The following is a 27,037-nucleotide window of genomic DNA, read 5'->3' on the forward strand; positions in this document are numbered from 1 at the left end:
TGGGTCTTTGTGGCCAGTGGTTTAAAGTAGGCTGTCAAACTTGTTTCTCTGGAGTGAGGTAAGCCATCTGGGAAGTTGTGTTCAAGCTTGCTCCCAGGAATACAATTTGTTGGCAGGGTACTAGATGAGATTTCCTTTCGTTTATGGTGTACCCCAGTGAGGTTAGAAGTTTCTTTACAAATGCCAGATGATTTAGTAGCATGTCCTGGCTTTCTGCCTGAATAAGACAATCGTCCAGGTATGGATATATTTGAATATTTCTTTGCCTGCAAAATGCAATGACTGGAGCTAGGCACTTTGTGAATACCCTGGGCGCAGTAGATAAGCCAAAGGGAAGTGCAGAGAACGGATAGTGCATGTAGCCTGCTCTGAAGCATAGGTATTTCCTGCAGGATTCCTTTATTGGAATGTACTGGTAAGCTTCCTTTAAGTCTAAGGTTGCCAACCAATCATCTTTGCCTAGCATAGGAAGCAGCTGATGAAGTGTTAGCATTTTGAATTTGGGATTACCAAAAAGGTGTTTAGAATAGAGAGGTCCAGGATAGGACTCCAGGAGCTGTCTTTTCTGGGTACCAGGAATCATCTTGAGTAAAAACCTTGTCCCCTTTCCTCTGCTGGTACAGGTTGAATAGCCCTGATACTTAGAAGAGAACCTGCTGTTGAGCCTCTGCCCACTGATTTGGGGCTAGGTCTGGCCAACCGTTTGGGGTTGGTAAGGTGTGGAAGTGGAATCTGTATCCTTGGGAAACTATAAAACCCATATGTCCTGGGTAATGAGTTCCCAGTTTTTTGCATGCAGTGCGATCTTTCCCCCTAAGGGAGCATACAGTTTAGCAGAGCTGGGAAGGATAAGGTTAAGTCACTGTGACAGTTTTCCATAGGGGGGTGTCTTACTACTTCCAGCTTTGGAAGTGGAAGCCCCCCAGTGCTTAGGCCTGTGAGTACCTTCAGACTGTAATAATATAAATACAATGCACCAAGGTAACACACAATAGTGTTTAATAAGAATAAAAACAAACAACAGAGGTGAGCGCTTTCGCAACAAAAGTTGCTTCATCAGACAAAGATAAAGTGCATTTCATTGCTTAAATAGGTAAAAAAAACAATCATCTCAAATTAATGATGTCATACACCAAAAGTTATTTAAAAAGACAGCGGGTAAAAATAACAGTTGCAGGGTAAAGATAATAATGATGGATTGTAATAAAATGCATAAAAATACTACATAAAAACTGCATAAAAGCTATATAAAATACATTTGCATCTGCATAATAACGTCTACATAGAATATATTATCTAAGAGATAAAAAAATAGTAGATGTAAGGAATAATAATAATAAAAAAGGCTGTCAATATTTAAGGCGTTTGGCTTTTAAAAAAGGAATCAAAGAGGTAGTACTATTAAGGCCTGGATATCTTTCTGCATTAAGTTTAAGTATCCATTTCTGTTCGTGGCTCTCTGTAACATTTTCTATGTCTCCACCTCTCAAACTTCTCTGTGTGTGTTGCAAGACAAAAAATTTGAAGAAATGAGAAGAATCTGTGCACATAACATGATTGGCAAGTGCATTTGTTGGCTTACTGTTTCTGATGTCACGAATATGCTCTAAAATTCTGTCTTTAAGTAGCCTGTTGGTTTTGCCAACATAAAAGGCAGGGCATTGCTGACAGAAACAAAAGTAAATGACATCAGTAGTCTTGCAATCTGAATAAGTGTTGGAATATAAAACTTAAAATGCCTAGTTGGATGGATATATGTGTTTTTGCTATAAATGTATGGGCATGCACTACATGATCTACATGGAAAAGTACCCCGACGGGTGGAAATACATGTAGTGTTGCGTGGTTCACCATTACAAAGATGCTGTTTAAGTGACCTGTTGTTCCTAAAGCTAAAACATGGAGTATTAGCAATTGTAGCATTAAGATTAGGGACCTCTTGTAACAGGTGCCAGTGTCTCCTAATAACATCAGTATACTGGTTAATATTGCTAGCAAATTGAAACACAGCTCTAAAAATCATTACTGGTCGGAATGACATTGTTGTCATCAGTATCATTCTTAGTAGAGTGAAAATAAGGTCTACATCTGGTATGTCTCAGTTGCCAAGCATTAGAGATAGTCTTATCAATATCACCTTGATATCCCCTTTCCAGGAAATCAGATTTTAAACTACTAAGTGCAGTCACTGCTTCCTCGTCTTTATCATGTAGTCTTAAAGTCCTAAAGACCTGACCTTTAAGTACATTCTTTGGAATGTGTCTAGGGTGCATGCTGGATTTATGCAAGAGTGTATTTTTTCTAGTCTGTTTAGAGTATAAGCAAAATCAGAGCCGAAAAACTGCTCAGCAAATTCCGACCGACGTCTAAGCGTCCGTCGGTTAAAAGAAGCACAGGCTAGACAAGCTGCTACGTCGTGGTCTGGGCCTAAACAAGGTAAGCAGTAAGAGTGGAAATCTTTATGAGGTATTTGTTTCCCACAAGTTAAACAGTTATTCACTTTTTCTGACATCGGCTGAGGCAAGAAAGAGTCCCCAACGGGGTACTTAGCTTTTTAGAAGTCTTCGGTAGTAGTAGAAGTATTCGGTAGTAGTAATCTCTGGTTCTGACCGACCGGCACTTGCGAACAGCTTCTGCTTCGGGCGCCATGCGGCAAGAAAGACTGAGGAAAATGGCATCGGCTGATGCCTTTATACCCGAATAACTGCAGCTATGACGTCGGGTGAAGTGCGACACCAGCCGAGGCCAGACCCAGACTTTGGAATCCGGCCGACCGAAGGGCTGCCTGACGACAGGACAACCCATTTGTAAGGACTGCAGATGCATCCTTGAAGGACATCATGAAGACATAGTCTACAAAATGTACGTACCAGAGTACTTGGCCTAGAAAAGGATTTCTGTCGGATAGGATATTAACTTCTTCCCAGCAAACTAAGGCAAGGTTGGCACAGCTATTGGCGCAGGGAGTCCCCATGGCCACGCCAACCTTCTGTAGATAGAACTTTTCTTGGAACGTAACAATGTTATTTTCCAAGATAATTTCTAGTAAACTGCATATCAATTGAATTTTGCTATTGTTAAAGTCATTTCAATGCCCCATAAGTTAGGTATGCTGGTAAATAGTGATTCTATGTCCATGGTAGCCAGGACAAAATCCATGTCCACGTCAATGCTATCCATTCTATTATGTAATCTTTCTAGGAACATCTTAGTATCCCTTAATATAGTGTGGCAGTTCTCTAAAAGGCCATGTAGGCTACCTTCAAGAAGAAGTTAACATCCTATCCGACAGAAATCCTTTTCTAGGACAAGTACTCTGGTATGTACATTTTGCAGATGATGTCTTCATGTTATGGAAGGGCAATGGCTCGGATTTCACTTTATTTTTACAATATTTACATACTACCACTGATTTTTTGAAATTATCTCACCAGATTTCTGCCACTGACATCACCTTTCTTGATGTACACATTACTAGGTCTCACTCAAATCAGTTAAACAGTACTATTTACTCTAAACAGACTAGAAAAAATACACTCTTGCATAAATCCAGCATGCACCCTAGACATATTCCAAAGAATGTAATTAAAGGTCAGGTCTTTAGGACTTTAAGACTACATGATAAAGACGAGGAAGCAGTGACTGCAGTTAATAGTTTAAAATCTGATTTTCTGGAAAGGGGATATCAAGGTGATGATATTGATAAGACTATCTCTAATGCTTGGCAACTGAGACATACCAGATGTAGACCTTATTTTCATTATACTAAGAATGATACTGCTGACAACAATGTCATTCCAACCAGTAATGATTTTAGAACTGTGTTTCAATTTGCTAGCAATATTAACCAGTATACTGATGTTATTAGGAGACACTGGCACCTGTTACAAGAGGTCCCTAATCTTAATGCTACAATTGCTAATACTCGACGTTTTAGCTTTAGGAACAACAGGTCACTTAAACAGCATCTTTGTAATAGTGAACCACGCAACACTACATGTATTTCCACCCGTAAGAGTACTTTTCCATGTAGATCATGTAGTGCATGCCCATACATTTATAGCAAAAACACATATATCCATCCAACTAGGCATTTTAAGTTATATTCCAACACTTCTGGAGGGGAAGCAGAGGGAACGGAGTCCTCTGCATCAGATTCCTCATAGATAGATAAGGGCAAATCCTGGTAATCAGTAGAAACAGAAATTTCAGAATCCTGGTCAAAAGAATCAGAAGGAAAATCAGTTCTAAGTCTCTTAGAGGGAGAAGGCTGGCTTCCCCTAATTAAAGTAATAAGGTCTTCAGCCATTCTTATCATTTGTTTTTTAGGCATATTGGCCTGACCATGCAGTTTGGATGTCGGTTTTCTAGGCGTGGGTCAAGTTTTAGGCCTTGAAGAAGAAGATGGCATCGGTTTGAAATGCAAGTCAGTAGGCCTGAATACACCCTCAGAAGTCAGTGCCTGCACAGCGGCTCCGGACTCATCCAAGGTAGAGACATCCGCAGGTTCAATGGTCGAAGAAGCATCTCACGGCATACCGTACTCCGAATGGGTCTCAGTAGAGGCCTGCAAATCTGAAGTAGCGGGTATCACGGGCTGCGAAAGCACCTCACTGAGTACCAGAGAACTGGTGACTAGCTTAACGGAAGTGTCGTCGGCAGCTTTGGAGTCTGCCTCTGTTTTTATTTTTACGTTTTTTCGAAATGTCGGTAGTCGGATGACTTACCGAAGCCATTTCTGGATAATTAAACAGAGTACCGAAATAGTTTGCTGCAAAGGATTGAATAAGGCACAAAACCAACAGCGAGGGACGTCATGGTCTGGGCCTAAGCAAGGAATGCAGTACGAATGAAAATCTTTATGAGGTATTTGCTTTTCACAGGTAATACAATTGTTAACTTTTACTGACATCGGTTTAGAGCAAGAAGAAGGATCCCCCAATGGGGTACTTAGCTTTTTTGAAGACTTCAGTTCTGAAACTAGAAAACGAAAATTTCAGAAGTCGGCCGACCAGCACTTGTAAACTGCTTCTGCTTCGGGCACCGCACGGCAAGAAAGACTGATGTAATGGCGTAGACTGCATGCTCTATACCCCTGACTACCTGACATCATGGAAGAAGAGACAGCATCCGACGCAGGACCCAAGACTTTGATATTCAGGCCAGCTGAGGGCTACCTGCAGGCAGATAACCCAAATGTAATGACTGCAACAGTGAAACATGAACATCATCAAGCTCTCACCACTTTGCCTGAGGACATGAGAATCTGGTTGGCAGACCAAGACTGTAACTCTGCAAATGATTTGGAGAGAAAAGGGGAACTCTACTTAGCAAGCAGGACACCACTGTATAAGAAAGGGATCCCAGTGTTGCACACGAACATAAGGTAACCCATGGGGGGCAGCCTAAACCACTCTAACAGAGTTCACCAGTAACAGGGGAAGCCATTAGTTCAAGCACACAGTCAGGATTAGGGATTAGATGTTTTAAATGTAATCAGAGGGGCTATGTAGCATACAAATGTCCAATGAAGCAAGGTGAGAAACAAAAAGTGAGGGAACCAGCAAGTGGGAATGAGAGAATACCAGTGGTAAGTTGTCTGGAAACAACAGAGGTGCCAAATTATCACCAAAATTTGTATCCCATCTTTATGGATGGAAGACAGACCACTACTAAGAGAGAGACACCTTCTGATATAACCATTGTGAAGCTTGCAGTGGTTAAAGAGGAGCAGTACTTGCTTGGGCAGTCCACACCAGACAAACATTTGGGTGGGACCCCATTCCAAATACCTTTGGCCAGGGTTCATCTTGACTGGGAGGGTAGAAATGGGAACAAGCATGTAGGTGTGTTTGAGGATATTAAATAAAAAAATAATAAAATACCACCAAGACCACCGATCCAAGAAGTAAGCGAATTTAATGAAACACTTAGCGCCTCGGCTTACACAGCCTTCCAAGAGTACAAACTCTACAAAATACTATTTGCTTATATACAGCATATTGCACAAAACAATTAATCTATTAAGCATACAATTCAAATCACATACTTCCAATTACATTCTTTGTTGAGTCCCTGAGGCTCCAAAGTACCATGCTTAAAATCAGCAGGGTTTCTTTTTTTAAGTTTGTTTTTTTAAAGACACACATTTCACCTATGCCAACTTGCAATTTTTCCAAGACACAACCCCTAAGAGAATCAGGGTTAGAGTTGTGTTTGAGGATATTCCTGCAGATATCTTAACAGGAAATGATTTTGATTATGTACTACCTTGTCTGCATGCAGTTACATGCACTCAAGCTTGGAGACAGGCAAGTATGTCTGGTAGCCTGGGAGAGACCCAGACAGATCCCATATCTGAAGCTGGGGCTGGTGATGTGGCTATTTCAGGGAGGAAGCTATCTTATAGCCGAGAGCCTGGAAGTGAGTCACAGCTGATGACAGGTACTGGTGTTTCTCTGGACATAGTGACTGCAAGGACAGAGGTGAGTGGTAGTACCCAGGCTGACAGTGAGGCACTGCTGTCAGAAGGTACTAGGCTTCCTGTGGAAACGGATCTGGGAGATGTTACAAAAATAGAGTTCAGGCAGGCTCAGCTTTCAGATCTTACTTTACGAGGCTTGAGTGAGGTAGCTAAGGAGGCACCTGATGCTCAAGGAAAAGGGGGGTCTGAATACTAGGGTAAATAGAGTTACTTTATAGATAGTGGACCCCTAAGGGAGAGCTAGAGGGTGAGATAATACGGCAGTTAGTAGAGCCCACAGCCTACCGTCTGGCACCTCTAGCCATAGCCCATGACATTCCTTTTGCAGATAATAAAGGGTTACTATATACAGAGTGGGCCCTTGAGAAAGGGCTAGAGGATGAGGTAATACAGGAGTTGGTACTGCCCAGAGCCTACCATCTGGCACCTCTAGTCATGGCTCATGACATTACTTTTGCAGAAAATAAAGGGTTACTGCACAGAGAGTGTACCCGAGGGCGGACAGAGGGTGAGGTAATACGGCAGTTGGTAGAGCCAAGATCTTACAGTCTGGCACCTCTAGCCATAGCCTATGGCATTCCTTTTGCAGGTAGTATGGGCATAAAAACATATCAAGAGATGCATTATGCAGGACTTTTATTGGCCTGGGATTGCAAAGAATTTAACAGGGTACTGCAAGGCTGTGAGCAGTGCCAAAAAGTAGGCAAGCCAGGAGACAAGGCCAAAGCTCTGTTGATGCCTCTGCCTGTGATTGAGGAGCCATTTCAGAGGGTAGCTATGGATATTGTGGGGTCACAGAGTACTCAAAGCGCCACAGGGAAGAAGTAGATCTTTGAGGTAGTAGATTACACTTCCAGGTGGATATGGCAGACGTCTCCCAGCTAGGACATAGAGTAGGGAGTGTAAGATTAGACCAGAACCTGTCAAAGTGGAGGTTATTCAGGTGTGGTCTATCCCCATTACCAAAAAGCATGCGAGGGCATTTCTAGGGACAGCAGGGCACTATAGAAAATTTGTGCTCAACTGTAGCACAATAGCTGCACCCCTTACTGACCTAACAAGGGAAAACAGGCCAGATAAGGAAGTGTGGACCACAGACTGTGAAGAGGCATTCCAAAATCTTAAAGAAACTTTGGGCAGACCCCCTGTATTAGCAAGTCCAGACTACAGTAACAGCAATGCAGATGGAGTCTCAAGACAAGATACAAGTTAATGTGTTCAGACAGCCCAATTTCTCAAGTGAAGATTTTCCAGGGTCACTTGAAAACCTGTGAAAATATTAGATACTGTTATCTGTGCTAGCATGACTGGCTGAAGTTTTGTAAATAATTGTACATTACCAGCGTTACATATGCCAGCATGACTAGCTATAATTTTGTAAATAGGTTTATGTCTTTTGATTATCACTCTGACTTATGCAAGTTGTTTGAGAGTCAAACTGCGTTCTTCTGGCTGATCAAATATACATGTTCTTTGTAAAGAGAATTCTGAATGTATGTCATGCAAGAGTCAGCTGACCTAGATGTGATGTCATTATGTGCCAGAGCTGACAGAATAGAATCTTCACAACAACCGTTTTCAAAGTCTGATATGAGAGAGTAGAATTCTCATAGCATCTTCCTGTTACTTTTAAAAATCTGCTATAAAAGCAGGCTCCGTGTCAGTTAATGTTCCGCAGTTGTGTGTTAGTTCAGTTGTTTTCCAGAGTAGTTGTTCCAGTAGCTGAGGACTGGCAACAGCCTGGAGTGTGAGCATAATTCCTCATCCTGCCTTGCAGAAGTAAGACTATAATCTTGCCTTGCTGAGTTATTTAGATTACACAGAGACAGCTGATCTTCAGAGAGCCGTGGAACTACAGCTAGTTATACAGAGGTTTTCTAAAATCAGTGTGAAACCTGTCCTACAGTGTTGTTTTCATATTTCCTGTGTGTGAAATTCTGTTGTTTATTGGAATCAGTTATTCAGTATTTACATATTTTAAATCCATTTATTATCAAATATTTTACTGTCTCTCATTGTGGCTGGTTATTTAGTGAATACTTTTAATAATCTGACAGTGTTTATGCTTACTGTGATAACACGAGGGCCACTCTGAAAAGCCTTACTGCTTGGGTTACATGCTAGCATTTGTATCAATATCTATTTTACTCAATATAATTGAACACCCCTTTTGAAGGGTATTATGGTATCTGACTGGTGGCAGCCATTAACTTGTAGTTTTGGCAAAGGAATGCAGCAAGTAAATCTCTGCCAGTCTTTCCCAACAGTGTGTGCACGTGTGAATATCAGACATTTAAGAGTGTGTGTGTCAAATACTGTAAGAATTAATGAGTGTGTACTGTAGCGGAATTAACTGGAAACAACTAAAATGAGACTGGAATAAAAGTTTTTATCTGTTAATTACCCAAACTCATGCTGAACTGCCAGTCACTCCTTTATGGACCAAGTCTTGAGTACTTTCAGAATTAATTCTCCAAACACTCTAGTTCATTTAATAAGGCTTTATTAGATGTTTACAATATCTGAACACTGTCTTCATTACAGTGCTGATCAACAATAACTGTCTGCAGAAATGCTGGGATGCTGGTTAACAGTGCTGCTAAATATATCTAAAGCTTCTGCATATGCATTCTGATTGTCCTGAATAATGTAAACTGAAACAGTCTTTATTTGACCCGTCTTCTGTACTCAGAGTCGAGTGTCTGTACTGTAGCTTCCTTTCTAAAATGCTGAATATTTAATCTTTTCTGTATGTCAGACTGAACTAACTGACTTTATTAACAGTATCTGAAATATATTTTAACACCACCAAAACTCTGCAATGCTTTACACACCTCCTTGATGGTTACCTTGGGTTTCCAAGCCTGGTCTTGCATGTGCCTCTTTATCTAGCATTCCACTGCTATGCACAACATTCCCTTGAGAAAGGAACATTCTGTAGCTGGCAAATTTGTTTCTATATTTTTGTATTTTCGCAACATTTCATGCTCATCTTTCCCTTTCTAATAAACTGTCTTTCTTTGAAACTGAATGCATACATGCCTGACTCTATTTTCAGGCCTTATTCTACCTAAATGTACTATAGTGAATTTACTGAAAATACCCTAACTCTAACAGATACCTAGAACTGGGACACAGTGCTCTGCAGTGGTTAGTGTGGGGACTCATTTGGAGACCTGTAGTGAAGCATACAGTCCAGTCCCAGGTTTGAGGCCTGTTCCCAGTGTACTGTTGGGGGAAATTGTGTATTTCTATCGCTGCTTTTAGTAACACTACCTTACCGGAGACAGTGGTGATGACAGAGGCTCCTTAGTTACTGCCCCAGGGTAGAGAGAGCTCATCACACCTGCACCCAGATGTCTTTCATGATGGACATTCCAGCTTCCAGGTACACAAACAAGTGCACCCCAACTGTCTCCAGAGTGCAAGAGTTGGGCAGTCTTTCAGAAGCATTGATACGACGTCTCGGAAAGGAGTACATCTGAAGCCTTTGTTTTGCATGCCTCCTCTGCTACACAGGTAATGTATGTCACTGGAATTTCCCTCTCTGCTACTGGAAAATCTAGGAGTCTTAGGAAAACCCCTGTGATTTTCAAAACGGCATCTTCCTACCACCTTTCTGGTTCTGCAATAAGGTCCTCCGAGGGGCAGAAAACTGTACTCCTATGGCAGACAGGGCTTTCCCAGCTTGTTGACTCCTGGAGAGTGCATCTTTAACCTTGGAGCCAAATAAAGTAGATCCATAAAGGGTACATTGATGAAGGACGTCCTGAATGGCTCTGCAAAATTGCAAGGGTGTATCCAAGGGGTTACTATTACGTTATCGAACTTCAACAAGTTTGAATCCTATATAGTCAAAACCATTTAGTCAAACATGCAGGTTCGAATACAGAAAAAAAATAAATAAATAAAAGATGCAACAGTAAACTAACTGTTGCAAGCAGGGGGCAAACCCCTCCCTGCACCCCCCACTCTTTAAATATACCAACTCCGAGACCACACTACAGTACGGAAAGGGAATATTTCCCTTTACTGCACTGTAGTGCGATCTCGGAGTTGGTATATTTAAAGAGCAGGGGGGCTTGCCCTTCTGATTGCAACAGTTAGTTTACTGTTGCATCATTTATTTATATATATATTTTTTGCCGTGTTCGAAGTTTTGAAACTTCGAACAGACAAGTTCGATATTGTCGTGTTCGAAATTTCAAAACTTCGATCACGTAATAGGAACCCATATCCAAGCATGTCTTCTTACGATTACTCCTGAACCCATCACTCTGGAAACGTACTCTGTAGTGCGGGAAATCAACTATATGAAGGCATTTGACAGTGAATGAAGACTGGCCAGCTATAAAAAAAAAAAAAAAAAAAAAGACAATGTTATGCACTTACCATAACGTTCCATGTGTGTTGTCCATCTCAACTTTTATACTCATGGATGGGGTCGGATCCATCTTTGGCTTTTCAATAGCTTGAGGTCATAATGCAGTTCCACAACTTCCTCGGATCTTGTTTGCCCTCCCAGAAAAGAAAAATAACCTACACAGTAGCTATGGCCTTTCAGATGTTAATGTTAGTATCTCTGAGGCTATGAAGATCCAAAAATCCACTGCCCACAAGATCTTCCAGGAGGTCTGGAAGGGGCATGGAGGGTGGGTTGTGAGAATAGGAGATTCAGAAGTCCTCTAACTTAAATGGCCTTGGTTAACTGCCCTCTAACGTAAACGAACAGTAACCAGAAAGGAAAAGAAAGTAAGAGGCATCAAAAACTCATAATATATATTATATCGACAGTGATGTGCAACTGAGCAGTCCCATCATCAGACAAGAAAAGCTGACCCTAAAGCAGTCATCAGTAGTTGTTACAGCCATTGCACAATGCCATGTAATTCATTCTGTACAACAGCAAGTGAGACTAACCATCTCAAGTTTCAAAAAAAAGCTCTCCAGTTACACCATGACTCTGAAAATTATTTTCATTTATTTATTTGACATTTGTTGATCAGGTATGTTCGTTTGGGCATGTGCCCTTTTTCAGGGGAGGCCCGGGGAGAATCGTTGCAGAGTTAACATAAAACAGCAGTTAAACAAGAAGTAACACAATATGTAGATATCAGTGTAACAAATAGTGCATGTTAAACATCTGCAAAACCAAAGTCAAGTAACGATTCAGTTTCAGATGAGACTGTAATTTACATATGGCTAAATAGATCTGAAAAAGGGGTGATTAGGCACACGGCATTAGGGGTAAAATGACAGGAACCAGGTAGCCCAGGAAAGTTTTAGATGTCAGGCTAAGTCCTGCCGGTCTTAGTCCTGAAGGGCTTATACAGAATTCTGCAAAATGTTTACTTTTACACTATATTCACAATAAACACTACAGCTTTTTTTTGTTTTATTTACAAATTATCATTACCTCATTAGCCTGAACTTCGGCCTCCAGGGTAACATCCTTCTGCAAGCACTGGATGGAAGCAGAACTTACTGAGGTTGCGGAGCTCTTCAGAGAATGGAAGGCGTTTATGAGATGACTTAAAGGGACCGTTACCTGTTGAAAACAACCACAATCAAACATTGCAAGACAGAACCTTTAATAAAAAGTAATTATGAAAGCACCACTTTTCCTTGTTAGTTTTACAAAGTTTTTGACACCCAATTTCAAAATGGCTTTTTATCTACAGGGAAGAAATATTCAGTCTGCAGAAAGACCCAAGAATAATTGGAATGGAAGTATCTTGTCATCAATCCAAACATAGACTACAACTATTCAGAACATACAAACACACAGTCACAGAAAGTTCATGATTTTAGTTTCCATGTTAGGAGCACTGGACGTTAGACCACAGCTTCTGTTAACACTCCCTCTCCTATGTAACTATTTAGCTACATAGCCACAAATCTTTCTGTATGCTCTTGTATTTTGTTTTAGAAGATAACTGTGGAAAACTTGAAACTTGTTTGATGTGAATGGCCAAAATAAAGTCACCTTTGTATTACAGGTTTTGTTTCTCCAGGACTAAAATCCTGCCTTCTGGAGGTACTTTAGGAAAAGTGCACAAACTGAGAGGAGATATCAGCGAGGTTTCAATTGTCTGCCAACTATGTATTCGTCAAAACAAAAAGATCACTATGGAAATCAATTACTCTACGAATAGCTTTTACCTTCCAGGAACAAACGGTTTCCTTCACCTATAACCCTTTAAATATACATATAATAATAACATAAGTCCTAGTTCCCAAGCATAACTTTTCTATGGAAAGATCTTTCCTTTCTCAAACTTCTTTGTGTGTGTGAGGTAATGTATTTCTAATATGAAACATTAGTTTGTTTGTCTTTCTGCTTTTACCCGGTTAGGGGTCGCCACAGCGGAACTCCGGTTCGCTAATGATTGGCATTTGATTTTTATGTACCGGCTTGCCAGGCCTGACGCACAACCTTCAACGAAGGTACGCTCGTTCATGCATGTCTCACGCAGAAGACGCTCTAGCTGAGAAATCGAACCGGACAGCGTCTTACTGTGAGGCGACAATGCTACCGCAGCACCACCACCGCGGTTAATATGAAACATGTTTCCCGATTTTCATAAATCCACCATCCTCCAACGCGTAAAAATCAAGCTTCATACCAGTACCATTACAGCAAAAAATCTGCTGAAAAATAGTCAATAAATACAACATATTGGAAATATTTTGGTCACAATAAATAGATCTGCAAAAGCAGTACCTTTGACTTTAAAGGAGAACCGCACCTACAAACTCAAAAAAACAGGTTTATTTCATCATGGTTTGGTGTTTCCTACATTTTAACACCACTCTGGGACTATTTACAGGTTTTTACATATTTTTATACATAATTTCCGAGTCTGACCACATGGGGTCTGGCATCTTGAAGTAATTCTGACTGTTTACTCTGTCTCTAGGTATCCCGTAATGCGGTGCTTGTCTGTAAAAACAAAAAAAATTACATCATGCAAGCCTCTTTCTTCCTTAAGTTCCTGTCGTTGCATTAATTTTACATGCATACACTGTTGTATTTCAGTTATTTTAAAGTAACATTTCATGCCGTTCAATGACAACTTAAAACACAAACAGTGCAAATGCCACATAACAGACTTTCAAAGTGCTTTTTACTGCTGCTTCTTTTTAGAATGGCTGAACTGCAGTCTTTCGTGAAACCTGAATTATACTAGTTTGACTCATCTCCCATCCTCCTTCACATCTAACTTCCCTAGCTGTCAAACTGCCAAGGGTAATTTCAGTTGTTACCTGTTGTGATGACAGCTCACAGCAGGAGACTTGACTCATGTACTGTTTTCCTTGTTCTAGCCTTTACTTTCTGTATGGGTAGGGGAAGAACCAAGGAGCTGTGACATCAGAGCATGGATGGGTTATTAGGACAGTTGTGGTGAATAGCCAGAAAACTATCTGTATTCATTGGCCTTGATGACAATGAATTGGAGACTGCAGCAAGCTTTACCAGGGCAGGATAAAACTTTTTTGAAAGTGAAACTACCACAGTACAGTAAGGTACTGTTCTACTGGAAAGAAACAGTCAATTTAAAATATTTTAAATGCTGTACTGTTTATGCATAGCAGGGAAGGGAAAGTAAATGGGGAGAAAAAGGATAGAGAAGTTAGGTATTTAATAAAATAATCCCATTATCCTTTAACTTTAAAGCCAGATGGAAAATAAAAGTTAGCATTATACAGGCAAACAAAAATTAGGAACTACCTACAATGGCAGATGTATGTGTAAGAAGCTCCATCTTCATTAACCTGTAGGACTTAAGCTGCAGACATCAGAACATTCAGCAGAGAAAAACTCTCCCAGGCTGGAAGATGCCTCTCTTCCATCATGTGTACCTCTCTCTCTTCAGTTTGAGTTGAAGCACGGAAACTAAAGAAAACCAGAAGAAAAAGCAGGAAATAAAAAGAAGGGTGATGGAGGGTATGTTAGTGAAGATGGACTTTCTCCTTACACACTGATCATTATATCAAGTGTATAACTTTCTTACGTAGACCTTTTCCTTATCTATTGTTATGACAAATTACATTTTGTACTAGGTAAAAGGAGGTTCATCTCTGTCCAAGACAGTTCCTACGTAATTCTCATTTAAATTTCTCCACAGAATTATTTTTTTTTAAAAAAAACTTTGACTGGAGTGTACACCATTCCCAAGTTAGGGTCCAATCAGAGTTCATGAAATTAGCATTGTTTCAGTCTTTGAATGCCTGTGAAGTTTAACTCTGGTCTTAATTGTCCCTCCATCACGGTTAATTTGAGACAACTGCTGAATTCTGGTTTAGGATTCACTTTCTTGAAGGTCTGTAATGCTTTCTTAATTCTCCTGAGTGGCCAAACTCAAGGAAATACACCACCAAAAGAAGAACTAGGCCTGGAAAATAATGTCCAGTTTACAATACCCTACAAATGCATTCAAGGAAAACAATGCTGCAACTGCATAAATATTCTCTTAGGTGGTATTAAAGAAACACCATGAAGGTAACCACAACTCTAGAACACAGAACTGGGGAAGGGAGCTACAGTATACCTTTCCCAAATTGTCTGTGATACAAGGCAATGTAACTGACTAACCACATGTAAACATGCTCGGTGCTTTAAGTTTCCCAGTTGTCAGCTTATTAATTCAGACAAACAGCTTACGTCAAGAGCAAAGATTCAGTCCTATCCATGGACATCCTAACAGCAAGAGAGATACTTATAACTATTAAAGGGCATAGGAAAAAAGGAAACAATTTAAATTAAACTCTATCAACTTTAAACATAAACAATGGAGTACCTCTAAGCATCACAATAACATTATGGAAAACCAGATTATTAGCTCTGGATAGAAACAGCCTGTACCTCAGAAATGCTTCTAGTGGATATAATGGGTACCAGGAACAACTCTTCCAAAACAAGGAACCTCAATTCATCTGAGGCATGACAAGGACTTCAATTTGGCAAAAGCTGTAGGTTATAAAAGCAGAAGGGCATGCTTCGGAAGCATAACATAAGTAATCCAGGAAGGGGCATGGTTCCCAATACAAGGCCTGAGCAGAAAAGGCAGGTGTTAAGAAAGCCTTACAGAACTTTGAGGAAGCAGAACCTGCACCAGAATTGAGCAACAGTCACCATATTAACTTTGATGGAAGAACACACAGTTGTACAAATACGTTTACCAAAACAGCAGACATTCGAATGATCACTGCTGCAGTAGCCATAGCTATATGGGTTACATCCTGCTAAGGATACAACAGCCAGCCAGATTCCAAAGCTTCAGGATACCTTCCACACATCCAAACTGTCTGGCAGCTCGAACTGAGCTGACTAAAAGACAGGTTTGGGTGCCAAGCCCTTCAGAGCTTTCCTGCCAACAGAAAAAAGGAGGATGGGCCCTGAATTGCCAATGCTAAGAGGAACAAAAAATAAATAACCACACCCTGGCATAAACACACTAAGAAAACAATGGAAATGGCTGGGAGGGAGCGGCTCCTACAGCACTGATCATTCGTGCATCTACCTTTATGATAAGTTCACTTACACAACAGTATTATGTTTATCATACTGATCACTGTGGTAGTAGCGTTCGCTATATGGCTGGATTTCCCTAGCTTAATACATTTGGGAGGTAGAAAGCAAAGAATCCAGGCGCCCTGGAAAATGGTCTCAACAAAGCCTTATCTAGACCTAGAAAGGAATCAAGGTTTTATTGCCTTGTAAAAATATGTACAAAGGACAAAGTTGCTGCTTCTAGAATACTTCTAGAATTCTACCCTTTCCAAAAAGCCACAGATGAAGCCAAGGCCCTGGCAGAGTGGCTCTTGACCCTGCCTGGGATAGTTTTGTTGTGGTGAAGGTAATAACCTCAGACAATCATCTGGAAATAGTATGCTTTGACACAGGTTGTCTATTTCTTACCTTCACAAGAAATAAACAACTGATGCAAAGAACTGAAAGATTAAGTTCTGTTAAGTACCCAAGCTGTCAGCGGACATCTAAGGTAAAAAGTATCCTTTCACCTTCATTTTTAAGATCAGTAAAGAAAACTGGGGAATGAGTAAACTTGGATACCACTTTAAGCATAAAAGAGAGATTAGTGCTCAAAGAAATACCATCTCTGTGGAAAATGTATTCTTTACTTACTTATTTATCTTTGTTGACCGGAAAAAGTCTGACTGGGTAAAGCCCACTTTCAGCAGACGTCTAGGGAAAAAGGTTCCACCTTTAAGTTATACATGATGTACATTTATAACTGCAGGGAAAAACATTTATACATGAGCTTATTTGCATAATTCTTAAATATTTCTTACATGAACATAGCATTTTAACAAAAAAAAAAAACAAAATAAAAATTAAACTGGCTATTTATTGAACAGAAAAATAAAATACAACAGCAGTTAATGTATTTATAGCATGATAGCTGCAAGGAAAAGATCAAACTGGGGTGTTTTTGAATTAAGTAATAATTTATAAATAAACAAGTAGTAATGCAGCTTAAAACTGATAAGACAAATATTAAAGGAGAAATTATGGAAATGTACAGTAAGATAAATGGACAGAGGGACTGTAGCTAGTGGTAGGGTGCGACAGTTGGAAGAAATGTTAAGAGTTTAGGAAATTAGTGCAGTATGAGGAGGAGTGAAAAGTACAAAAAGACTGGGAGGCAAAGTGTCTGTAAGAGCTGGAGTAAAACCAGTCAGGTGAGCAGGAGGAATAGAGCCATCTTTGGTAAAGGTGCTGTTTAAGCAAAGTTTTGAAACAATGCAAGTTTTCTGTTTTAATTGTGTGAGGATTCCACTCCAGAGTTCTGACACACAATGAGGATGGATAGTGTCTCAGGCAGTGTTGAATGTTTTTCTAATGCACAGTAAAAGTTTGTTAGAATGAAGGTCTCTAGTGGGTGAACAGTACGGCAGGGTATTTTATAATGCTGGCATTTGTCTGGGGAGTACAATATGTGGGCAATGATTAGTTGCGAGTATGTCAAATAGTTTGGGAGCTCAAGCCAGTTTAACTGTTTTAATACAAGGAACTGGTAGGTTTTGCAATGTTGGTTGATTGCAGATTTAGCTATTTTGTAGGAGCAGCAGACTAGTTTAGTTTTACACATAGTTGATATCTGTAAGAACAGGGGAAGCATATAATAGAGAAGGAAGGATGTATGCTGCTGCTATGGTAATCCTAGCTTGATCAGTCAGGTAGTGTTTGGCCCTGTACAGTGAGCTGAGTTTTTGGTTAATTTTCTTGATGAAATGAATTATTTGGTGATCAAATTTGAGGTTGCCATCTATTATGACTCCGAGTAGATTAGTTTGGCTAATGGTTTCTATCTTTGTGTTATTACTTGAGTAATACAAAATGTGTTTCTGGTTATGCCATTATTTTGGAGTAAACAGCATAAGTCTGTTTGTTTTGGCATTAAGCAACAAGATAGAATTATTTAGCCATATTTCAATGTCTGCGAAAGATTTTTGAGCTATTCCCTGTAATATTGTTATGGATTGGTCAGAGCAGATAAGGGTTGAATCGTCGGCATATTGTATGACAGTGGCAAGTGCTGTAGCAGTATGAAGTTTACTTATGAAAACATTAAACAGAAGGGATGGGGGATATTGACCCTTTGGAAGCACCAGCAGAGATTGGTTAAAATGCTGAAAGGTATTGTTGTCATCTAGTTGCCTGCTTATGAATGCATAAATAACTGTACAGCCGGGAGAAGGAGGGGTAAGTGAGACCCAGTGTTGCAAGTTCAGAGAGGTGTTTTTGGTGGGACACTGTGTCAAATGCTTTGGAAGGGTAAAGGAAAAGTAAAGAAAATAAGGCTGCCCTTGTGTCTGTATTGCTTTAGTATTTTGATGAAGCTCAGGAGGTCAGTAATAATATATGGTTGGGGCTGAAACCGTGCTGGTTGTTGGAGAGGAGGTGATGTTTGGTTGATGTACCTGAACAAGGAGAAGGTCACTGTAAGCTGCCTGTCGGGTGCCAGGATCCGCCACATAACACAAGCACTCGGGTCACTCCAAAGCAAGTACAAGTATGACTCCGTCATTGTCCATGTTGGTGTGAATGACCTGAGATGTACCTCCCTGGACTACATGAAAAGAGACATACAGGAGCTCTCCGACCATGTAGCCCAGGCTGGTATGTCCCTGACCTTGAGTAGCATCTTGCCCTCACCAAGAATGATTCCACAGTATAAAGACAAAATGATCAGTTTCAACAATTGACTAAAGTATTGGTGTCATTCAAAGGGGATCCAGTGTCTGTCAGCCTGGGATGACATGCTCGACAAGCCACGTTGCTTCGCTAGGGACAGCTTGCACCTGTCACCCTTAGGCTTTCGTATACTGGCCAAGGCTCTTGCCACCCCCATATTGCCATTTTTAGGCAAGGCTCAAAGGACAAACCCACCTCCATAGACAACCCAAAGATAAAAAAACTAAAGGTAATGCTACTCAATGCCAGAAGTCTAAACCTCAAGATGCACGCACTCGAGACTCTCCTCAGTATGGAGAAAAACGATGTCTGTGCAAACAGAAACCTGGTTCAAGGCTCCTGAGAGCACCCCATCACTACCAGGTTATAACTCATACCATGCGTTTCGGCCCCAAAACTCAGACCGAAGCACAAAAGGAGGGGGAGTATCTATATTCATCAAAGATACCTACACCTCCAGGTTAGTGGCACTGCACGAAGCATCGGAAACCATCCATGTGCAACTAACAGCGGGCAAAACTGCCTTTCAGTTTGTAGCCTGCTACAGAACACCCTCCCTATTACAGGAACCCCACTTGGCATTCCTGAGAACACTGGAGAATATGAAGGTCTCTTCAAACACTATGTTACTGGGTGACTTCGACTACCCAAACATTGACTGGGAAAACTACTCAAGCCCAAACACCCTCACCCAACGGTTCCTTGAATTTATAAACTAACGCAATGGAACAACTGGTCACCACTCCCACAAGAGGGAACAACATATTGGACCTGGTCATCACCAACATGGGGACTCTATGTTCCACACCAGAGGTAAACCCCTCATTGGTAAGATCAGACCACAAACAAATTTCCCTGGACATCCATATCCTGTCCCCATCCCCAGCCAAGGAAATCACTGTAAAGAATTTCTCCAAAGCCAACTTTGCACTTCTCAAGACTGAGGTGGAATCCTTCAAAGCCCCTGGGCCAGAGGATAATACAGCCCAATCCGCAGAATCCTTTACAAATGCATTCTATGAGCACCTGCAGGAATGCATGGATCGTGCTATCCCAAATAAAACCAAGACTCACTCCTCCAAAAACAGGAGACCGGTCTGGTGGACCCCGGCCATAAATAAGCTACACAACAGAAGGAGGAAGCTACTACATGACAGAGCAAAATCCCAAAAAGGGAAGGCATCTCTGATCAGTATTAGCAATAAACTTTGATCCCTCATAAAATCAACAAAGGCCAGTTTCGAAAGAAAAATTGCCCTAGACACTAAAGATAATCACAAGGCCTTCTTTAGTTATGTCAGAAACATGGGCGGAAACTCCCAGATATGCTCTGAATGGTTGCATAATGGTACAAAATATACCGAACCTACAGACATAGCCAACATCCTGGCAGACAGATTTAGTGCAAACTTCTCCCCCCTTCCCCCCCAAAGGAGCAAACGCCTATCCCAACTGAATGTAACCTCCCTGACATCACAGATGCACAGGTGAAAGCTGCCCTCTCCAAAGCAAAAAGCACAGCATCTATGGGACCGGACGGTGTCCCAGGTTGTGTCTTACATGAGCTCCAAGAAGAACTGAACCCTCACATTAAGTCATTGTTCAAACTTAGCCTTACTACAGGATATGTACCCAAAGAATGGCGTACAGCTACAGTGGTCCCACTCCACAAAGGTGGTGCCACAACGGACCCCGGAAACTACCGCCCCATAAGCCTGACTGGTCTGGTCTGTAAAGCTATGGCGCGTATTATCATGGAACTCATAAACAAAGACATTGGGAGTCTCCAGACACTGGACCCTACCCAATTCAGCTTTGTTAAGGGCAGATCTTGCCTCTTAAACCTAGTTGATTTCTTTGAAACAGTTACCAAAGCCATAGATGAGGGCAAGGTAGTCCACACAGCCTACCTGGACCTCGCAAAAGCCTTTGACACAATACCCCACTCGGGCATCATAAATAAGCTTACCAGCTTGAATATCAACCCCTATATCACAAGATGGGTTGCAAACTGGCTCAGAGATAGAACCCACACATGGTCAGAATCGCAGGTGCCATGTCCGAATCCAAACCAGTTACAAGTGGCATCCCACAGGGCTCAGTTCTGGGACCTCTCTTGTTTGGTATATACTTCTCTGAGGTTCAGGCTAACACGGGGGGATTATGGCTGACAAAGTTCGCAGATGACTGCAAACTGGGGGCCATAATCGAATCTCCAGCTGACACAAGCATCCTCCAAAAGGGTCTCACAGAGACGGATGCTTGGTGCCAGAACCACGGCCTCAAGCTAAATGCTAAAAAGTGCATAGTCATCCCCTTTGGGAAAAACAAGGTGCCCACAAATTACCACATAGGTGGTAATCCATTAAGTACAGAAGTAGTAATTAGAGATTTGGGGACCAACATAGATAGTAATCTCTCTCCTTTGATAATCACGTTGCCAAAGTGGTTAGAAAGACCTTCTATATAGCCCACCTTATCACGAAAGATTGAGAGGTCATTGTGCCCCTCTACTCATCAGGCCCATAATTGAATACAATGCCCCTTTTGGGATGTACTTTACCCGACACCTGCAGCAACTGGAGAGACCCCAAAAGTACCTCACCAAGCGGATCATGGGCTACAAACAGATGTCCTATGCAGCTCGACTAAAGAGACTCCAGCTCTACTCAGTTGCTTACCGCCTACTCAGAGGCGATCTATGCCTGACGTACAAAGCCATGTCAAACCCAGAATTAATGGACATGCTCCACCTCAAAAAATCCAAGTCCCTTAGAGCTACACGCTCCAGGGACCTAAACCTCAGCACAAAAATAAATAGGACATGCTGGAGGGACATATTCATTTCCCAGAGGCTCCCCTCACTCTGGAATAGAATCCCAATTCATGTTAGACATAGCCCCTCGCTGACCCTCTTCAAGTGAAATATGGACGCGTGGATGAGAAATCGCAAATTCACCCCTGGGATCTCTCCTGTGTCCCTGCTAGACAGAGGCACAGTAAACTAATCTTAAAAGGGTACCTTCTGTGACCTACTTTACAGAGGCACAGTAGGCTAATCTAATAAGGAGGCAGAAGCCAAATACACTCTGGCTAGACTTATAAATGCCCTAGGGCAGATAGGTTCATAGGTAGATACTAGGCTATGTTTCATAAGATGAGAATGAATATATTTCTCAAGGATTTTAGAGAGGCAGGATGACAGGATAGCAATAGGTCTATAGTTTAACTCTGTTGAAGTACCTCCTTTGTGAAGGGGTATAATAATGGATTTTTCCAGATGAATGGGACAGTCAGTTACTAACAGGATGCTGAGAATGTTGACAGGGAAATATCCTGCTTCTACACCTATTTTGAGGAACTCAGAGGGAATTTTACTGGCAGCCGAGGTTGTTCTTTTTAATTTGGCAAGTATTTTTTATGGTTGATGTTACAGGATAAAAACTAAACAGTGTGTTGCTTTGAAGAATAGATGGAAGTTGGAGGGCTGTGAGATGGTCATTGATTAATGATAGTTTAACAGCCATTTTATCCAGTCAGTTCTGAGTAGAAATGGACTCTCTGTTGTCTGAAGTAGGACAGGATGTAGTAAGACTGCCAGGGTGCAACAGTTTATTTAGAGAGGGCCAAAAAAGCTTGGGGCCGTTTTTGTACTTTTCTTGGAGATTACTGTAGTATGACTTCTTGTCAGATTTAACAAGGATCTTTGAACAATTGCAAAGATATCTATAATTTTAGTATGCATGTTGCGTTTTATACCAATACCATTCATTCCATGCTTTACCTCTCTGCACTATGAGCAGTTTGGTCTCTTTTGTCAACCATAATGCTGTGTTAGGTTTTACCCTTCTTGTCCTAACTGGTGGTAAATGATTTAGCATTTTTAGGAAGGTGTAATTTAAATAGGCAACTGCATCATCTAGGGACATTACTCTTAATACATTCTAGCTGTAGTGGGACAGGGCTGTGATAAATGTGTCTTTCCCAATTTGGTTAAATTGGGTTCTTGTTGGTAGACTGGGTGAACCATGTTGCTGTCGGATTACTACAAAACAGCAATATGGAGTTCGATTACTGTAAGTGACTATCTCCCAAACTAGGCATTTTGTTAAGCAACCACAAGATTTTTTTATTATGGGTTTGGTCTATCAACAGCCAGTATAACATGGACTGCCTGTTAGTGCTGTTCTCAATTCTGAGAGTGGAGCTTAATAGTTGGATGTAGCCAAATGGGTGAACAGAGTCCTTGAGGTTGCTGCTGTTTATACATTGTCAGTCTATATTTAAGTCACCAAAGATGAAGGTTTCTTGGGGGATGTTGTCAGACATCCAATGTACAACATTTTTGGCTGTGGCAATGTTGTTGCCTAGTGGAATGTATACTGCTAAGATACAAGCAGATTTCTTTTTGTCGATTTTGAGGTATGCAATCAGAAGTTCAGTATTACTAAACTTTGGGATATTTAGATGGGCTGAAATTATTTCTATAAAGTTATCAAATATAACAGCAATATCACCTGCTCGTTTAAGTCTTCTGTCCAATCTCAGTATGTTAAAACCTGGGGGAATAATTTCATTGTCAATTATTTCTTGTTTTAGCCAGGTTTCAGTAGCAATTACACTGTCTGGGGAGCAAAAGTTGGGCAGCAAATCAACAATCACAGTAGCAGGAGACAAATCAGTCTTTGCAGGCAACTTTAGCGTAAGCAATGGTAAACAGACCCATTTAAAAGTATTGTACGTTGCTAAATTATAGACTAAAATGCTTAGTTATTAGTTGGGGACATGAAAACTCATTCCTAGTCCAAATTAAATCGGCTAACAATAAATAAAATATTAAGGGGGGGGGGGGGCGTTCACAGGCATTGTCTTAGCCTGAACAGATGCTGCTTTTACAATCAATTAACTAAGAAAATTATGCAAGCCTTGCTAACAAATAACTTAACAGGGACTGCTATTTTCAGTTACCAAACAACAATAAAGACATAGAGCAGAGTTAACTTTTATTTACTACTTTACATACCTTTTTCAAGTTGAAAAGGGAAAGTAGAATGTTGTAGTCAGGAGGTTCAGTGGTAGATGAACAGTGCCTTGTGTTTTGTAAAAGAACAACCCAAACTGTAGCTTGAAATAACTGGCCAGGAGGAAAAGACATAAATGACTGCCACAGAAATAAAGGAAGGTTCGACTCCCCATAAAAGCTTACAACACTCTCTTCTTGCAGATGTCAGAGACGCAGTATAACTGTTTTTCATGTTAAGAACCTCAAAAGTAAGGTAGATTGGCCGTTTCAAATGGAGGAAATGTTAGCTTCTCTAATACAAAATTAAGATCTCAAGAAGGGGTGAGCAGTTTCTTGGATGCTTCTTTTAAGTAAAACTCTTTCAAAAACATTTTGATTTCAGAATGCCTTGAAACAGGAGGATCCATGGGCAGACATGCTGAATTAGCCAATAAATGAACCTTGACTGAGGAGTAAAAAAAAAAAAGCCACAGGAAAGCAACTCACACAAATCATGTAAAACAAGAGAACAACTAGCCCTGAATTATGCTGGTTATGCTGTTGGCACCAACTAGAAAACCTTTCCATTTGATAATATATGGATTTCCCATTAGTAAGCTTTTTTGCCTCTATTAGTATGTGCTGCACTTCCTCAGTAAACAGGTACCAATAGGGAGTTAAGATCCTCTCTCATCCAGGTAGTCAGTTGAAGATGAGTGGGGTCAGGGTATATCAAACACAACTGATCTTGTGGGAGTAGATCCATTCTGTGAGGAAGCTAGTGGTAATTGCCCCTGGCCATTTCCAAAAGAAGGGAGAACCAGGGTTGCCTGGGCCAGAAATGGAGCCACCACAATGATCCTGGGGGATTCCTTCTGAATCTTTAGAAATACCCTGAATGTCAGTGAAAAGGGTAGAAAAACATACAGGAACATTCTTGTTCAAGGAAAAGAAAAGACATCTCTCTTCCAGGCTTTCTTGCATGAAGTCCTGGAGCAGAATGTTGCCAGCTGATTCAGAGAAGAGGCAAATGGGTCTACTAGACTTAACTCCCCACAGATGGATCAAACCTCGGAAGACCCCCTGAACTAGTTTGCATACGTGACTGTCTGCCCTGTCCTGCTTAGCTTGTCTGCCACACAATATTGATCTCATGGAATGAAGGATGCCAGCAGAGTGGGATAGTGTTGGGAAGCTATAACTCAAGTTAAATTGGTTAGTCTGCAAAGGGGGTATGACTTGGTTGCTCTCTGCTTGTAGATGTGCCACATGACTGTGGTATTGTCAGGAACAACTTGTAGAAATCCTGGGGACCAAAGATGATTCACAGAGTTGTGCCTTTATCAGAACAAGCATCTTTTTTATATTTATGTGTTTGTGTCTCGTCCTAGGCATTCCACAGTCCTTGCACTATTGTCCTTCCTGAAACTGCTCCACAACCAAAGTCAGAGGCGGTTGTGATGTCTGACTGCTATGAAAAAGAGAGGGGAAAGAGATGCAAATTTAGGGATAATTGCCATTTCCACCAAGAAACTTCTCTACTGATATATACTCCACCACCACGATTTGAAAAGACAAGGGATGTTGATATTGGGACCAAAGAGTCTTCGGATACCAATGTGTCTTCCTCATGTGGAGTCTTGCCAGGGTTATACTGAGAATTGTAGATGCCATGAAACCCAAACTCCTGAGGTATTCCCTCACAGTTACCAAAGCTGGAATGGAAATCCTTATAAATAAATCTAGACATAGATTTACTTTTTTTTCCTGTGGGAGAAAAGCTCCTTGAACGGAGATGTTCAGCTGATAGCCCATGAACACAATACTGTGTGAAGCAGTCAAAAAGGACTTTTGAATGTTCTCTTAGAATCCCAGCTTAAGACATCTCTCACCCAAGTAAGATTCCTGACACTTTGAAAAATACTTTACAAAGATAACCAAGTCATCTAAACATGCAATAAAGAAAAAAGGGTACCATGTAGCCTGCAGTGAGCTACAAATAGAGCTGCACAGCTTGTGACCACTCTTGCTACAGTGTGCAGCCCAATGGGTAAGGCACAGAACATTAAGGAACACCTAAAGTTTGAATGAAAAGGAATGTGATGACAAGCATCTTTTGAAGAAGTGTTACCAGGAAACTTGAATGAGGAAGGAGATGTAACAGACTGTGAAGGGATATTATTTTAAAGGTCGGTACTATCACAAACAGGTCTAAGAAGGAAAGATCCAGAAATGGTCAAACATCAACTGACACAAAAACATTCTTGAATAAAAATGTTTCCCTACTTGGGAAGGAGGAACTGGTTCTATCACTCACTGGAACAGCATGTAATGAAAGGCAGGTGGAAATAAAGAAAGGCTGGTCTGGTGAATGAGAAATAACCCCCTGGCAAAGACGATTATCTGCTCACTGCCATCTACAATCTCTTCAGATCCCACTTGTTTTGAAACTATCTGCTGCCAAAAATAAAGTTGAAATTCAGACTTTCTGGAAGAGAAAATGGACTGCCAGATAGGAGTGAACAGGGTCCCTTAAAAAATAAAATTGACTAGTTGGACTTTTCTTGGTTTTGGGGTTCCTAAATAGTTTTTGGAACAACCTTGCCATTTTGCTAAAATTGGGTGAAGGGTTAGACAATCCCTTAGAATTTCTGAAAAAGGAGGACAGAAAAATCCTAGAGAGATTCCTTGGTTTAACTCGCCTCTTTCATTCCACTTTTTGATCACCTCTGCAGAAAAGGAACCAAAAAGTGAATCTCTATACAAAGGAGAAAATAAAACTTCATTATTTACATCTTCTTGGGAGGTTCTGAAAATGCAGCCAGGCAAACTCAGAATAATACCAGAGGCCAGAGCCATGGAAGAATTATTAAGAATCACACACACACTGTAAACAGACCAGTGGCTAGTACAATAAAATAAACTAATTTAAAGCAGATTTATCCTCCCAAGAACCTGCAGACAAAAATTCCTCAATTTCATTAGTCAGAATACATTCTTAACATATGAACCTGACAATTCAAATTTCTGAAAATCAAAGTTGCAAAAGCATACACTATCTTCCCAAATCCGTCAACTTTCCTATCCTTATTAGAAAGAGTTGGATGGGATTAACAAATTGTTTAGCAGTAGGATTAACTAAAGTTTTAGCTGCTGGGTCAGGAATGGGAAGAGTGTTGCTGCATCTTTCAGCTTTTCCTGGTTAGGGGTCGCCACAGCGGAACTCCAGTCTGCTAATGATTGGCAGTAGATTTTTACATACCGACTTGCCAGGCCTGACGCACAACCTTCAACGAAGGTACGCCGATTCACACATGTCTCCACACAGAAG

The 27,037-nt window shown here is 40.9% G+C and overlaps 1 protein-coding gene across 3 annotated transcripts in view; it reads right to left on the reverse strand.

Annotated features, from left to right (window-relative positions):
• YME1L1 (YME1 like 1 ATPase) overlaps nt 1-27,037 on the reverse strand; it is a 1,802,807-nt gene that overhangs the window by 1,616,279 nt on the left and 159,491 nt on the right. Inside the window, exons 1-2 of one of the 3 annotated variants that reach the window (XM_044064543.1) lie at nt 14,221-14,307; nt 11,901-12,032 (exon numbers count right to left, since the gene is read on the reverse strand). The exons of 1 other annotated variant lie outside the window; for it this stretch is intronic. In XM_044064543.1, the coding sequence (XP_043920478.1) occupies nt 11,901-12,032; nt 14,221-14,256 (168 nt within the window). In that variant the 5' untranslated portion in view covers nt 14,257-14,307. Of the gene's footprint in view, nt 1-11,900; nt 12,033-14,220; nt 14,308-27,037 lie in introns of those variants that run through there. One more of the 3 variants, XM_044064544.1, reaches the window with a different exon arrangement.

Source organism: Protopterus annectens, chromosome 3.part0, assembly GCF_019279795.1.
Source record: "Protopterus annectens isolate FY-2018-M chromosome 3.part0, PAN1.0, whole genome shotgun sequence".
NCBI classification, from domain to species: Eukaryota; Metazoa; Chordata; order Ceratodontiformes; family Protopteridae; genus Protopterus; species Protopterus annectens.